The sequence below is a fragment of the Apis mellifera genome, linkage group LG10 (assembly GCF_003254395.2).
Source record: "Apis mellifera strain DH4 linkage group LG10, Amel_HAv3.1, whole genome shotgun sequence".
Lineage (NCBI taxonomy): Eukaryota > Metazoa > Arthropoda > Insecta > Hymenoptera > Apidae > Apis > Apis mellifera.
Genome location: NC_037647.1, coordinates 2,528,839 through 2,545,835, shown reverse-complemented (window position 1 = coordinate 2,545,835; position 16,997 = coordinate 2,528,839). Strand labels below are relative to the sequence as shown.

At 35.1% G+C, this 16,997-nt stretch overlaps 1 protein-coding gene across 3 annotated transcripts; it reads left to right on the top strand.

Moving 5' to 3' along the window:
- The first annotated feature begins 1,603 nt into the window (after positions 1 to 1,603).
- LOC102656656 lies at positions 1,604 to 16,361 on the top strand. Of its 3 annotated transcripts, XR_408252.3 has the most exons (8): positions 1,604 to 2,659; positions 5,126 to 5,376; positions 8,505 to 8,766; positions 9,772 to 10,054; positions 10,774 to 10,962; positions 12,153 to 12,271; positions 12,366 to 14,792; positions 14,854 to 16,361. XR_408252.3 is itself a non-coding variant. In XM_006559223.3 (7 exons), exons 2-7 carry the CDS (start codon positions 5,311 to 5,313, stop codon positions 13,772 to 13,774), a joined length of 2,328 nt encoding a protein of 775 aa, XP_006559286.2. In that variant the 5' UTR covers positions 1,604 to 2,659; positions 5,126 to 5,310; the 3' UTR covers positions 13,775 to 16,361. The 3 variants fall into 3 exon arrangements, 1 of the variants encoding a protein (XP_006559286.2); XM_006559223.3 differs by having other exon boundaries at positions 12,366 to 16,361; XR_001704350.2 differs by lacking the exons at positions 1,604 to 2,659; positions 5,126 to 5,376 and adding an exon at positions 5,970 to 6,332.
- The last annotated feature ends 636 nt before the right edge of the window (positions 16,362 to 16,997 follow it).

Here is a 16,997-nt window from a genome sequence, read left to right as displayed (position 1 = left end):
ATTAATATTATTTAAAAAAGAATATAACATGATATATCCTTTTAATCCGATTCCAACATATATAATTGCAAATGAATAAAACATACGAATTTATTAATTCAATATTACATTCGTTCTTAATTTTTCTTATTCATTTTAATATTATATATGTGTATATACCTTAAAATCATTGCTATTATTTATATCTGCTTGAAAAACAATTTTGATTAAAGATATTGCAAGATATTCAAATATGAAAATACGAAAATTTTGGATATATATCTTTATTTTAAAATTCTTTTCAAAATTCAATTGAATCTCTATTAATTATCTTATGTTATTAATGCATTAATTTTTAAGCATAATAATTATATTCGAATATCCATTATCAAAAAATCTAAAATATACTCACCATGCATAAAATATATATGTTATTATATGAAATACAAGAAAAATATTTCATAGATCTTTATAAGATCTTTGTCCATTTATCATTTTTCTGGAATGTCTTTTAACAATTTTTTTAATACTAAAAAATTTAGAATTATATTGTTGATATATACTTCTTGATATACCTCACAATATAATTGACATATATTACTTGTCCTGTATGATTATATAGTTGATTTATGTTACTTAACTCAAAATTAGTGTTGATTACTGTGATTTATTGTTAATTAATATATAATGAATATTAATGTAAAATTACTATTACGACTACAAATGATATTAAACATATATGATGTAAAAATGACAGAGGTCAGATGATCTCCAAAGTATTATATGTCACGTTTATTCTTATCTATATTGCTATAGAAGTTTAATAGGAAATGACTTTTCTTTTCTTTTATAAAAAATCAATGGAAACAATAATGAATATGTTCGAAAATAAACAATTTTTATGGTTATAATGAAAAATGATTTTCCTATTAGAATAATACATAATTATTATATTTATAGCAATTTATCATAATAGTATATATATATTTTTAACTGAAATAAAAATATACTTATACTTTCATGATATTATTTTTTAGATATGTACAAATACATACCTCTTTAAAGTTAATTAATAATTTATTATTTCTATAATTTTATTTTTTACTGAGTCGATAATAATGGAAATGAATTTACTAAAATGATAAAGAAAAAGAATATAGAGTCCCTATAAATCTGTAAAAAATTAAATATAGATTCTAACCCATGTGTTATTTATATATTTTAATCAATAAAAAAAAACCGTAAATCAAATTATAAAAAAGTTATAATTATCGAATGAATCAAATAAAAACCTCAAAAGAAAGGAGAATATAGTTCAAGAAACTATCGATAGATGTCCGTAGTGCACGGACCAAATATTGGCGGAATAATTTAAATCATGCTTGCACTATTAATCACATAATTTTATTAATTGCATAATCCTTTCATTCTCAAAAATTTAACAACCAATTTGGGAGAAAAACCAATCTTTTTTCTCAATCATTATCATTAATTTTCCGTGCTTCATCCAAATATGGATAAAAAACACAAAGAATATAGAGAAACAATCCTATCATAACATTTCTTATATGTATGTACATATAAAAAATATTTTTACAATCTATAAAATTAACTAATAAAACTAATAAAATTCCACGAATAGCACGCCAAATATTCCCGTACAGATCATCATCTTCTTCTTACAGAAACTAATTTTTCTATCAGAAACGAATAATCGCGAATGAACGCAATTGTAACGCTCGAATAAAACGCTCGATACATTTCTCGTTGTACGTACCTCCATCGTTGTTCCACTTTTCCCCAGGGGAAGCGCGTTTCCACATCCGTGAAAATAACTCGCGAATTACTCATCGTTCCCATAAAACTCGCAGAAAGCTCATCACGTCGCGACGCAGACGCATTAATTTTCTGGGGATCGCGATTTACACGTCTGGCACGTGGTTCCTCGTATAAAACACAAAAATGGCGGCGGTCACCGCGAACGAAACACGAGTCAAACCCTCTAAACTCGGTTAAATCCTGCCCTGTTCCGACTTATCTTACGATTTTTTTCTTGGAAATTCGAAAAACATATCCTCCTTCCGGAGAACGACAATCGTTATCCACGAAGACGATGTCCACGTCGAGGCGTCAGCGGCCAAGCCGGCTCGGCGCCAAAATCAGCTCACCAGTCGCGCTTTCCGGTCGGTGTTTTATAAATACTGCAGACAGTCGAAGTGTGCAGCGAACACGGGAGTCGTTGTAAAATCACGAAAGATCTCGGCAGACACGGTTTTACAGCTGCATGGACGAGTCCAATTCGACTTCATCGTGGAGAAATAAATATATCCGTGCCGTCTTGATCGTGATTTTTTGTGATAAAGTGTGAAGTTGACGGTGGGGAAGTGTGTGCACATGATTAAGCGGTGTTGGTGACATTTTCGTGGATTAATTGTAGCCCGGGTTGGCTGAGCGAATTCTTGGAACCAAGTGCCAAAGGTATACGAATTAACGCTAGTGCGCGCATGGAAGTTGGGAAAGAAACATTTTGTAAAGCGTACCATTCGTTTGAAGAAAGTGACTAAGTTTCGATTGTGTTTCGGGAAAGTGCGATAAGAATCGAAAAAGCGATTGTTTAACCGACAATTGTGATTTTCCAAAGAAGGATTGATCATTGTCCCGTGAAATTTTCTTAGATACAGTTGAGTATTCCATTTTCTTCTACTTTTAGGTTAAATCTAAATAATTACATTTTATATTATAATGAACTGTTAATCATTCTAAAATAGAATGTAATTTATATACATTGAATAATATTTCTATATTTAATTGCAATTAAATTATTTTGAAATGCAAATTTATTTATTTTTAATTCGTTCGAAATCAAATGAAATTAAATAGATATGTACGTATCAGAGAAAGAAGTTGTCGTATCCAGATGGATATGCAAACGATATAGTAAACGAAATTTGGCGAATGACGATAAATTCATATGTGCCGGCCGAGATTTGCAGCGTTTCGTTGTGTTTCAACTTGCGTAACAATTACATATCGCAAATCAGAAATACGAGTCTGTTAGATCCTCCATTAGCAAAAGAAATAGCAGCCATGCAAAATCGAAAGCAGGAACAACTTATCCGAGCGAATAATGTACAACTACATATGAATTATAGCTTGGAATCTGGTGCTATTTTTGTTCTCGGCACGTGTATACTACACACTAACAACGATCTTTTCAGAACACCGAATAAATGCTTTAATATTCCTTCGTCTAACCATCCAGAGTAACGAAAAACTAGTAAATTAGTTAATTCTATCTGATCGTTTGATTATTAATACATTAACATATGATTCTCCATCATTTTATCTTATTAAATTTCATGTGAATGATCAATTAAAAAAAAAAAAACAAAAGAAAATTTTCGTTCTTTATATTTTTATAATATATCCAACAATGTGTCAATAAAAAATAAAATAATTAATTGATTATGGAACTAATGATAAAAAAGAATATAATAATAAAACTTAATTGAAATAACATATAATAAAATTCCTGAAATTCTAGTATTATTTTAATATTAATATTAATCGTGCCAATTATCAAACTTTTTGACGCGTTTAATTTTCACGAGTGATATTACATTTTCATTTATCGATCAATCTTTAGAGAAATAATTTAAATTTGCACTAGAACTACCTATAAAATAATTATAATCAATTATATAAGATACACATACGATAAAATGATAAAAATGAATCTATTTGTAATATTCTCTGGTTCTTTGAAAGTTAATCTTCCAATTGAAAAAATCACTAGACACTAGAGAATTTCCGATAATTAAGAAGTTATCAGATATGGTCGCAAAAAATTAATCAGAATTAACGCATCTCTAATTTCTCTTCTCGAAATATTCTCCACTTTCAAGCTTTATTTTCACGGCTCTCTCCTTTCACCCCGCGTTATTTTTCTCCACTGCATCGATACCTCTCCCCCCCCCTCTTTCTCATCTCCGCGCGAGCATGAATGTTTCATGGTCTGAATGCACCGCTCTGTATCGCGAAAACGCGTTCTCCATCGGAAGTAGCTGAACATCAAACGCGCGCGAGCTTTTTCGATCCTTTTTCCACGATCTTTGAACACGATACAACCAAGTATCTTTTTCCTTCGAGACGAAATGGCAGTTCAACCTTCCTCGGCGCAAGGCGCCATTCACCAAACTTTTCTCCCTTCTCTCTCTCTCTCACTCACTCTCCCCAGCTTCTCCTTCCGCCACTTTTTTCTCCTCCATCCCGCCTTCATCCCCCTTTTCCCTCCGCCACCCTGTTTCTCTTTCCTCCCATTCATGAGGAGACCGTGTGCCCACTTACGAGCTTTGTAACTCGGTGAAAACGCGTCGTTACCCCGCACAGGCGCACAAAGGGCGCATTATCTAAAACTTACGCTTTCGCTTTGCGGCTACGCGGAAGCACGTGATCGCGGTTTAAGTGGCTTTCGGCAAACTTTCCCCTACCACTCTTCGCCACCACTTTGGCGAACGCTTTAATTCTCAACAGGATCTTGTTGTTACAAAACGCCGCCAGCCTGATATGGAGGATTCTAATTCTAACGCCGTTTACGTAACGCTCGAGAGAAAACGGAATGGAAGTTAATCGGACAAATTTGTTACAAGTTGTTCTTTGGGGATTTCCTCAGAGAGGTTTAGGGAATCCCTTTTGGTCAATTTCTACCTGTTATATCAAGCTGCAAGTTATTTGATAGAACAGTTTTGAGGGTATTCGAGAATTTTCTCCTTTTTAATTTGTAAAATTAAAATTAAAAATTATTTCGAGTTTGTTAATTTATTAATAGTGTTTTTTTTTCATTAATCTAAATTAATCTAATTTTTAATCAATCTAAATTTTTCAAATCATAGGATAAACATATTTTCATTTCGCTTTGTTTCGCCACTTAACTCTGCCACGACTCTCCAATTTTTATATTTTATCTTCGTTTCATCCCCAAGAAAGTAAAATGATCATTAACATTTAAAAAAAAAGAAAATACTCTTCAAGAAAAATCAAAACTAAACTGATTAAACGAAAATCAATTATTGGACACAAATAAAACATTAATTGCTAAAAATAATAATCGATCCAATTCCAAAATTAAGATTCATCAATTTCACAGAAATGATTCAAAGTTGAATCGACAAGGCGAGGGCGAGGTGGAGGAAAACAAAAAGCGAGGATCCTTCATCGCGAAATGACAGAATGCGAGGTTCATGATCTCTTGGTCGATCATTGCGGACAGTTAAACGAGAATTTTGGCTTCAATTCGGGGCTGTGGCGAACGATCGGCGACCGTCCGTCAGAATGAGCTTAATGAAGAAGGCCATCGGCGGCTCCATTCACAGGATACGAGAGTTCGAGCTCGAGAAGGTAACTCGATTGGAGAATCGAATCTTCCTCGTGATACCCTCTTTTTTCCCTCCCTATTCCTTCGCTGCTCTTTTCCATCGTTTCCCGATCCCTTTTGACGGCTCTGCTGGGCTAATATGATTTTTCGATCGATTCGATCGACTAGAGCTGTTGATCCAGTCGGAAAGAGACGAATAAACACGATAAACGGTAAATTAAGGGTGCCATGAGTGGGGCCATTACTCGATCTTTTAGTGGGTTCTCCGATTGTTTGATATCGCAGGAATTAATTTGATTATTAGTTTTCTTCTTTGGCATCTGACACATTTTTGTTATAATAAAGGGATTGAAAATTTTATTTAATTTTCATTGATTTTTACTCGTCAAAAAAATCGCACTAGTGTATCAATCAAAATGGAGGAGAAGTTATGTGGAGTCCACTTAATTAATATCCTCTTTCTCCTAAATTTAAATATAAAATTCAGATTAGAAAGGAAATTTATAATACTCAAACTCGAAATAATGGATAGATCAGAATTGTCATTTTACAATTATGTAAAATTATGCAGATTCTTGGCCGTTTATATCAATAAATTTCAAGTTGTACATTGTAGTAAATTGGTAGTAAATAAATTTTACAAATTTTCAGGAAGCCATAAAGATTTCAACTTCTATAAGAAACTCAATATAACTCGTGAACAAAGCTTTTATTCCTCCAACTTATATCCCTCTAAAGTAACTAAATAAAGAAGTTGGCATTCGACTCTACTTATGGATCATTGTAAAGAGATTCTTCAACTTTTTCCTTAACCAAAGATCAAACAAAAGCCAACATTCTTGGCTGCGATCTTCTATGAATCACGAGCGGAATGAACAAGCTCGAAAAAACAACAACAAAATCATTCCTCAAATAAATTCGACCAATCGTTCCACAGTGATCAAAAGGATTCTCAAGATTAAGTGACGTTTCGTTGAAGGTACGTGTCGGAACTATATCTAGCTTTTTATATTTTTAGAAATATACTCCTTCTTCTTCAATGAATCACGAGTATGATAATTTTGAATAAAGAAACGTAAAAAAATTCAAAGACGCGTAATTTGATTTAATTAACATCAGTATGAGTGTGAAACTGTTTGCCAATGATATGACCTTTTTAAAATATTTAATATAGAGTTGTAAATGATAAGTACAAAATTGTTGGCACTTATACAAGAATTAAGACTTGAAATCTATCTTACTTATTTAAAGTAATTTACGTTTCTGAATTAAACCTAACCGAGAATTGAAGAATTAATTATAAAGTTTAGTATTACTATAATAAAATATAATATATATAATAATTAATGATTAAATAAGATTTTCAAATAATATATAGGATAGTATTTTATTATTTTGATTATATTAAAATTAAAACTATATTTGGATAGTTATCGAAAAGGGTTATATTTCTGAAAAATTCCTAGCACCTCTAACTCTATCATTCACCATTTTCAGAATAAACCTCGATGAAGAACTTTACTTTTCAAAATTAAGTAATACTGTAAAGTAATATAATTATAGAAATATTCTTTGAAAAATGAATTCTAAGTATCTCAAAGTGATCATCACTTCCTGAATCATTCATCCTCAATCTTCAAGATTTAGCAATAATGTTTTACCAACTAATCGTATGATAGAGGATCATTTATAAAAGAAGAGCATAAATTTCTAAAAAAAAATTTTAAACAACTTCATTTCCTGTACTTGCATTTTCTTCAAGTGGAAGCATAATATAGTAATAATTTTCTTTAAGTGGTCACATTCAGTCAGCAGAGGCAAAGTATATTTCCAGAAAATTACCTCTCCTCTCCATTGAATGCAAATAAGGCACGTATCTTCCAATGTCTCAACTTGTTGCAAACGTATTAGGCGCCGTTTAACGAACCACCCACCGTATTTAACAATAATCGAATTCCCCTGGTCGCATAATTCACGTGGCCGCGTTTCCAGCCACAAGTTATCGTCGAGATCCAGAAATAGTGGTATGTTAAGCGCGATACATACACCTAGGAACCGGGGCCGATTTCCTGGCACTAAACCAACTTTCTCGCTCGATGCCCACTTTATGACAGTGCACGACGCGATTGTAACCTTTAACACCTCGAACGAGTCATGCGAACTGCCTGCTTGCGGCGTGTTCGAGTATAATAAAGCGACGTTGGATCATCCATTGTCCCATACCTCCGAGCAGTTTCGAGAGACTTTGGGAAAGCTGAGAATCTACTAAAACTGTTACGAGAGATGTTTATGTACTCGATTCTGAAGTTATAGTGAAATATATGTGTCACTTTGAACAGAGGCAGCTTCCTTTTTAGATTTTTTCCAACACGTGTAAATCACGCGTCTTTTGCACGATGTTAACATGATCTCTTCCTGAAGTTTATGTTCCTTTGCAGAAGTGTGAATGATGCGATTCTTTTTTTCAGAGGTGCAACTTTTTTTCAGAGCCAGAGATTTTCAATGAGAATTTTTTCTCGAATGTATGCAGATGAGAGGTTGGCTCGGTAGCGTGAAGTTTTATTTCTTTCTGAAGAATTTCTGTGGCAGAGTCAAACTGTAATTTTTCGATAAAGAGGATGAAATCATAGATCACGCGAATAAATAACGGTTCGTCTAAAATTTCACTAGTTTCTAAAATATTTATTCTCTCTGCAGAGAGAGAATTTTTCAGAATAAAAAATTGCTGAAACAAACCTCTCGCGAGCTTCAATCCTCAAAATTCTAAAAAAAAATCTAACCTCTCCAAACTTCTCTACATTATATAATAAATCGTATAAAAAACAGGATGGAACTCGTTTCCCAAAAGTTGATCAAAACTCCATTAATTAAAATTACAGGGAATAAAATTTATCAATGATTTTCAAATGTTAAATTAATCCAATCCTAACCTTAACACACTACTCGTCAATGTAAAAAATCCTCTTGCTTCCAAAAAACCTATCCCAATTTTTATGAAAATTGTGCATACCTCGAATCAAAAAAATACACACATTTTCCATATCTCGATACAAAAGAGCAGTTGTCGCATCGTGTCTTTAATATTCGCCATTCGTCCAATCTTGTTCAAATTAAGAACAGCTGAATCCTTGCGCTTCACTCTGTCGAACAGGTGAATTTGATCGACGAGTTCGATATCCTGCAAATCGTGGGCGAGGGATGGTTCGGCAAAATCCTGCTGACCGAGCATCGAAGCACCCAGACCGAGATGGTGCTGAAAGCTCTGCCGAAGGCGTACACCGGCATCTCGGACTTCTTTCGCGAGTTCCATTACGGGCTACACCTGGCCGCGCACAGGAACATCATAACCACCTACGACGTGGCCTTCGAGACTGCTGGCTTCTACGTTTTCAGTCAGGAATACGCACCGCTCGGTAAGAGTTGTCCGATATTAATAATCAAATCAAGTAAAAACTAGATTAAATCTTCTGTCATTGATTGGAATTGATATTTATATAATCAATTTTGTCAAAATAATAAAAATTGAATACTTCTATTATGCTCTCATTGAGATGACTGAAGATAAAGTTCAGTTGAGCTTGAATCTTGAAAGAACGTTTCAAATAAATATGAAAAAAAAATGAGTGGATACGTTCATCGATTGTTTATCGTCTTTTATTCGATCGTGTAATGAATACCAACTTCCATTTTTATTCGATTTCCATGATTCTACAAATATGGAGTAGACGTTGTGCCGTGCATATAGGATTAATACCTTAAAAGTAATATTCTTGGGAGCCGCGGGACCTCAGATGCGAGGGATAATGGAATATTTGATGAGGTGGGATCTCGATCGAGTTACGAAGAAGAAGGGAAAAAAAAGACAAAGGGCAGCGAAATGTCGAGCCGATGAATTATTGCCTCTTTTTAAAATTTCTATTGCTTTTTACCGAATAATCCTCTGGCAATCCATTTTACTTATTCTTGGTAAAATATCCAACAAAGGTTACCATAATGATGATGATCAGACATTGCGTTTGCCACATTCCATAGAAATTTGTAATCAAGCCGAAATAGTTGCAGTATAATAGTTAAGATTCTCATGAAATAATACTCGAAAATTATATGCACAACAAATCTCTTCAAAGATATTTCGAAGATATTTAAATTTTTTTTTCGTTTCATCTTTAATCCTTAATAAAACGTATCTATTAAAAAGCAATAATTTTTATTTTTCTTCTTCGACCAAAATTTTTACCTGTCACCTCATCCTCTTAATTTACCTTTCTTATATTATTTATTCAATGGTTATTCAACTTTCACTTTCTCCATTATTCTCGCCGAATGAAAAGATATTCTTTCTCATTTGCATATCTTTATCATGCCATTTTTATCTCATTTAAATTTTATTACGTCTCAAATGATTCACCCATTTTTAGGAGACTTAACGTCCAACGTGACGGAGACGGGGTTGGGCGAGCTTCACGCGAAGAGGGTTGCAAGGCAATTGGCGGCTGCCGTGCATCATATTCACAGCCGAGAATTGGTGCACCGTGACATCAAGCTCGACAATATCCTCGTGTTCAGAAGTGACTTCTCGCGGATCAAGTTGTGCGATTTTGGTGAAACAAGGCGAGTGAACACTGTGGTGCGACGACACAACGAGTGGCTGCCGTATTCGCCGCCCGAGGTATTGCAGATCGACACTGACGAAACGTACAAGTAATTATACGATTGAACCATTATCACCAATTAATCCAATATTTTACTCCCTTTATTTATGTTATTGCATTTTTTTTTTTCTATATAGATCCATGATTCCATAATTTTGAAAGTTCAAAGAAATTATTCATCTTCCTTTTTTTTAAATGACAATTTATACAAGGTATTAAGAAATATGTAAATCAATTTTGAAGGATTTAACAAGCCAAAAGGCAAAGACAAGTTAATACAAGAAATTTAATTTTTCACTAAGAATGATATATTGTAGGATATTATTTCTCAACTCTCTAAATACCAAGCAATGAAAAATAATAATATTCAATCTTTTCAATGGTATAATCATGAATATGTAATCAAGCTTATATGCATCATATATAAACTTTTTATGAATTAATAAATAATTCATACGAAATCTTACGTAAAATATAAATTTGAAGTCAATAATTACAATGAAATAAATCTTAAAATGTCATAAAATTATTTACCATTGAAGAGATAAGAAATCTTTATTCCATCTAAATTTTCTAATAATTCTCGATATACCGTAATCATAAATCTTCAACGAAATTGATCTGGTCCTTTGTGAAATTTGTATCATATATATATATATATCCACCCACTATCGTTTAAAAATGGAAGGATTGATCCTTCGAAATCGCGTGATCGTGAATGACAAAATATGCATATACGTGCACTTTATTTACGTTTGCCGTTTTCAGAGCTCTCACGTCGCACGACGTCTGGCAATTCGGCATTGTCCTATTTGTCTGTCTGACCGGATGTTTGCCATGGCAGAAGGCGGCGTTGGACGATCCGCGTTACACCAGATATCAAAACTGGCACAACGCGACGCTCAACATAGCCAAGAAACCGAAATTATTTCAGCTGATCAGCTCACGGGCGCAGAGGTCAGTTTCTTATTGTGGATCAGGCGCCAGCCTCTGTTAAACTGCCGCTGGAATATTCTTGTCAAATTATTTTGGCATTCAATATTCGTAAGAATTAATGAAAGGATTATTATACGAAGGATTTTATATATTGTGTTTTCAAAAACTTGTATCATCGTTCTGAGATCCATTAATTAATTTTTTGAGTATTCCAAGATGCTAAATCGCATATTATATTTTATTATAATATATTATAGGTCTCACTTAAAAAAAAAAATTTTTGAAATTTTATTAAAAAGTAAAATTATTTTATCATAGTGAATTTAGATATTTCGATTTGGATTTTTTGAATTTCCTAATTTTTAATTTTGGATCAGTTTTTAAAATTCACAGAACGAATGAAACAAATCTTTTAGATCGTATGATAACCTAAGTAAATAGCAAGTTGAACATACAAATTGATGTCAAAATCGTTAAAGGGATAGGAAGTTGATAAAAAGAAAATTCAAAGTTGATATTATTACGTGTTAAAACAAACGAAAGGGTTTACGGTGCAACAGATTATATTCCGAGGTCGCTTAAAGAGGGCAATACCGGGAAATGTTTCCATTTTAGCTTTCGTTTGTTTTCGAAACAAGCGCAAGAACGTCTAAAACCAATCTACCCCCGAATCAAATGATTTATTGTCTCTGAAGCATTATTGAACGTAACGAAATAACGAATCTTATTTATGGATCGAACGATACGAAATTTATGAAATTTACGAAATCAATTTCAACTTATCACATTACATAAGATCCGAAGCTTTGAAAATCTATTTAAAGTATCAAGCTGTTGTTACTAGGATCTCCCATAAATTTGCTTAAAATTTCATATTTTCACTTGGAAATATTTAAAATTATTTAAAAATAAATTAAAACACAAATTTAACATGAAATTTTTCTAAAGAAGTTATTATAAAAAAAGAAAGATTTCGTTAAATTTAATAAGAGATCCTAATTAAATGCCTTTATTCTAAGAAACTCAAAATATTTGAAACTTTACTAAAATCAATCGAACAATTAAATAAATTTCGATGGTAAAACAATTTTCAATAAAACTATCCTAAAAATATTAAATTACCAAGTTACCTTATTCGAGATATCTATTTTCACGACGAATTAATCATTCTAAAATATTATTTAATTTTCATTATCTCGATATCTACACAGAATGTTCAAGCGATTGCTGGACCCTAAAGCTGAGAAGCGACCCATGAGCGTGTTGGAGGTAAATAAATACTTGGAGGACAGGTGGCTAGCGAAACTCGGTGCCGAGAAGGCGATGAACGGTAACTATCGATCCGAATTAAATCTCTCTCTCTCTCTCTCTCTCTCTCTCTCCCTTATTCCTCCATCCACCTCATTGATTCGACGTTTACACAGGTGGCGCCGACGAAAGGGACGAGCTGTGTCCCTCGATGTACAGTTTCCACAGCTCTCTCGAGGAGAAGAACCAACTGCTTCACACCCTGACCACGTACGGGATCGAGACAACGGTGGACAGAGCGAAGAAGAAGGATCGGATCAGGGAATGGATTCAAGCGAGCGCTATAGTCGAGGAGTACGAGGAGGACGAGTCGGATCTAAACGAGGATATTCGCGTCGTGTACGAGGACGAGGACGAAGAGCCTAGCTCGATGAAGGGGAGACATTTCCCCGAAACTCGTCCAATTGTCAGGAACGAGACGAGGAGGCACAAGAATCGTACACACGATTCTTCGGCCAGGAAAAGACAGCCTGTCAAAAGACAGCCTACCGAACGAAAGATCCCGTTCGCCCCTCAAGTAGCCGAGGAACGAGAAACCATAGCCAGATTCGCCAGTTTCCCAAACGGAGATCCCAATTTGGCACTTCTCAAGAATGGAACGACGAACGATACCACGTCTCCCCTAAAAACCGATGTGGAAGATCAGAAATCATTGGTGAACGGTCAAACGATCACGAGTCTGAACGTTCAAGACGAATCCATTCTAACCAACAGCGGAGGGAACGGTTTCAAACCTAATTCCCAAGAAACCGTCCCTCAACTGGATAATTTCCAGGATCCTCGAGCCGCCATCCCGGATAACGCAAGCTCGTCGAAAAATCCACAGTTGCCGAGTAGGAAGCATCGATCGCAAACCGCCCCGTTTCCGGAACTGGTGAACGGAAGCGGAGGATCGGAGTCGTCGGCCAGGAGAAGCCAGTCGGCCGCGGTGCTGGCCAACTCCGCGCAGCAACCGGACAGGTCGAAGACGGGGCTCGGCCGACCTGTGGAGAGGTCAGCGATGCCGGTAACTAACGGCCAATCGTCGGTGGCTCGAGGCGAGAGCGCGGCCCCGATAGTCGAGCATCGATCCGCGGCGCAATCGATGTCTCGAGTAGAAAACGCGTCGATCCTGGCTCGAGTGGAGAATCAATCGAGCGCGATTGGTGGCAGAAACGAGAGATCCATCGCGATGAATCCTCCGCTCGCGTTGTCGGCCGCCTCTCACCTCGTCGTGCAGAGCTTCAACGCGATGCAAGGCATCAACGGTCAGGTGGCGGGCGGGGACAACAATCCTGGCGCGAATTCCAACAGCCCTTCCTCCACGCCTAGCAACGTGCTCACGCCTAAGAACAGCCCGACCGCCACCCCTGCGAGGACGTGCACGCCGCCCAAGCACAAGGGGGGCCACAGGGTCGAGGAGGGCGTCGTTTACTATGGCAAGGATCCGTTCGAGCATTATGGGATCGCGCAAGGGGCGATTCTGAGGGACAGGATCGGCCGACGGGGCTCGATGGAGAGCGAGAACAGATCTGTTAGTAATTGAGGATCGATGTTTGATTTCGGTTTCGCGTGACACTGCAGGTTGGGAGGATGGGCAGTTGTTGTCGAACGCTGGCGCGGATTGCGGATGGGACGTGACACTGTACATCGTGTCCTGGTTTGGCCACGGTATACGCGCCGTGTTCCTGGCTACGTAGCCGGAGGAATAGTTGGAGAAATTTGGTCACGTTGGGGAATAGGTGATTGATATTACACGATATCGACGAGCTTCGATACCGTGTATTTCAGGGATCGAACGTGATCGCTTTACGGTTTATTTTGAATTCGGGGAGGGGGGCTATTGGAGATATTCTCCGAAGAAAGATATAGAGTAGATGTTGTTTTCGATATTTTTCTTTCGAAATCGAATACCACGGAATGGAATGGAATATTTGAAAATGATCGCTAGAGATTGTAGCGTAGAGTTTAGTACTAATTTAACGCAAAGTTATCTGGCGGTAGAACCAGAATTTACTTGGATTCGCGTAAAAATCGGATGAATTATTTTCGAGAAGAATAAAATATTCGTCGAAGGTGAATCTCTATGAAGGGAACTTGTTGTTAAGTAAAGAGTGTGACGAGAGAACATTCAACGCCTCGTTTTTTGAAGAGATATTACATTTATCGAACACGATACATTCTATTCGCAATAAATATCACGAACAGTATTAAAACGGTCCAAAGAGAAAAGAAAAGGAATAAAATATTACTGTTACTAGGCGATATAATACAATAAAGAAGAAGGTACACGAAAATCGTTTAATTCGATCGATCGTATCGCCTACCCGACTACGTGTCAAACGATACGACATATAACAGTGCATCGTCAAATGTGTCCCGTTTGTTGGAAACGTGCCATTACAGAGATTCTTTTCTTCCTTCGTTGTCGATTCTTACATCGAACGGCCAATGTATCGTGCACGTATTGTGTCGAATAATTAATGAATTATCGTTCCGTTTATCGTTTCCTTTTTCGTTGCAACAGGACACGCCAAACATCATCGAGCATGGACACCACAAAGGTAAACGATAATGCGATAATGTGATCGCTATATTTTGAAACCGATGTGTCGTGTATTTCAGGAACTATTTACATATTTGTGATCGTCCATCAGCCAGAGGAAGAGTGGAGGCGGACAAATTTTGGCACCTCACGTCCGGAAAACAAGACGTCTTGCTCTTGACTGTGGAATACTTTTGATTATTTAGGGCTCTCGATCGTGAACGATACGAGTCAGCCCATCGAGACAAAACTGGTGGGTGTGAACATGGGAGAAAGTGTGGAACAGATTGTCAAAATTTATGGAGCTCAGAGGATATGGGATAAAAATGAGAAAAATTTTATCGAGATTAATTAATCTAATTAATTCCACGATGAATTGAAACTATATGCAAAAATTCTGCTTTTCTAATTATGCAATTCGACTGCTCGTATCACTGTTAATGTATATTAATCAATTATTATTTATTTTAACCGAATAAATATATATATATTTCGATAAATTTCGTCATAATTCTCAAATAAACTAAACTGAAGATAAACGAGCATGTTACTCTATACACAATCTAATCTAAAATAAGTTATCTTTCTCTTGTTTAAATATTTTCTTGTGTGCATTAAGATTTTCGATGTTAGAAAGAATAAGAAACTAAATGAAACGAAGATACGATGACGTATAAACGAAAATATAAACATTATTAAAAAAATCGAAAATTTTAAACTGTTTAAAAAAAAAATACAAAGATAAAATCTGTTTATATCCTTCCATAAATCCATAAACTTTTAAAATATGTCTCTATACGACACCCACTAAATTTCATCTCGATAGACCGACCGGGAAAGATATCTCGCCATTGAAGAAAAATATACCCGGAATTCTGTTAAATTCTGCTAAATTCTGTGCCGATCACTCTACCACTCTGTTCCAAGACGATGATTAAGATTCTAATTGATTCTAATTGAAATGTAAATATTACATTGCACACCGTGACATGTTTCTCCGTTCACCACGGAGTGGTCGAAGGTGTGGCCAACGGAATGTGACGTGATTTCGATTAATTGTGATAATAGAAGACCCGTAAGATGACTTTCGAATCGTTTATCTATCCAATTGGAACCGTTCCAAATAAATTGTTGCGCGCGAAGAGGATGTATAATTTTGTTAGTTATGAATGATGTTACATATATTTAATAATGTATTATTGTAAATAAGTGGTATTGAATAAATAAGCGAGATATTTGAGCGGCTGTCTCTGTTCCACGAATAAACGAGGACAAAACACGAGGATGATAAAAGTCGATGATCTAATTTAAATGCGTTTTATTATTACATTCTTATTAGTTAGCGTTGAATCTATCTTATCTCGCTGTTGCTCTTCTGCCATTGGAAATCTTTATAATACAAAAATTTTTTTCAAAAAATGAAAGAAGGAAAAATGCAAGAGTATGCAAAGAATAAAAGATAAAGAGAGTGCATAGAAATTCCGAGAAATGATAATAGATGGCAGCCAAGGTTAGGAAGCAACGAGGGTGAGAAAGTGCGATTCAAATTGTTTTCTTGGCAATTATTAAATAAAGATATCTTGAGAAATCGTTTTGACGTATTTTGAGAATTTTTTTTTCATTCACGGAAATAATTATGCGACGCCGTTTATTCGACAAATATTTATCATCGAGATAAATGGACAAAAATGAAATAAAAAAGTACGAACAATTTCTAATAACAATTTGTAATCTGTGTAACTTTAAAACATAAATAGATTCTCTTGATAAATGTATGTAAGATTCGTAATTTATATTGACACGAATTATTTTTCTTTTATTTATTCGAGTTCTTTGACAAATTCAAAATGTTTTCTTTTTTTTTTCACTTAAATTTTTCTCTATGATATTAAATTTCATTTTTTTTATATGAATAAACCGAATCTTACATACATAATAATAAAAAGAATGTTATATCACAAGTTGAACGAATCCTATCTAATGATAAAAGATTGGTTTAATTTTGCAAAATTAAATTTAATTACAGATATGTATACGAAATGGCAAATAAATATATATTAAATACAATTTACAAAAGCTTTGTAAAAATATTAATCCCAAGAATTTTAATATCCCGAGTCGTTTCGCTATGAATGCCAAGAGAAACTTTCACAAAAAGAAGAGAAAAACTTTCATCAAAGTTTCCCAAGAGAACAGCCTCATCCCAACATTGCGAAAACACTGT

Coding starts and splice junctions, on each gene's coding strand:
- LOC102656656 (XM_006559223.3), top strand. CDS start 5,311: ATGAGCTTAATGAAGAAGGCCATCGGCGGCTCCATTCACAGGATACGA. Junction 10,963..12,152: donor ATCAGCTCACGGGCGCAGAG/GTCAGTTTCTTA, acceptor ATATCTACACAG/AATGTTCAAGCGATTGCTGG. Junction 12,272..12,365: donor TGCCGAGAAGGCGATGAACG/GTAACTATCGAT, acceptor ACGTTTACACAG/GTGGCGCCGACGAAAGGGAC.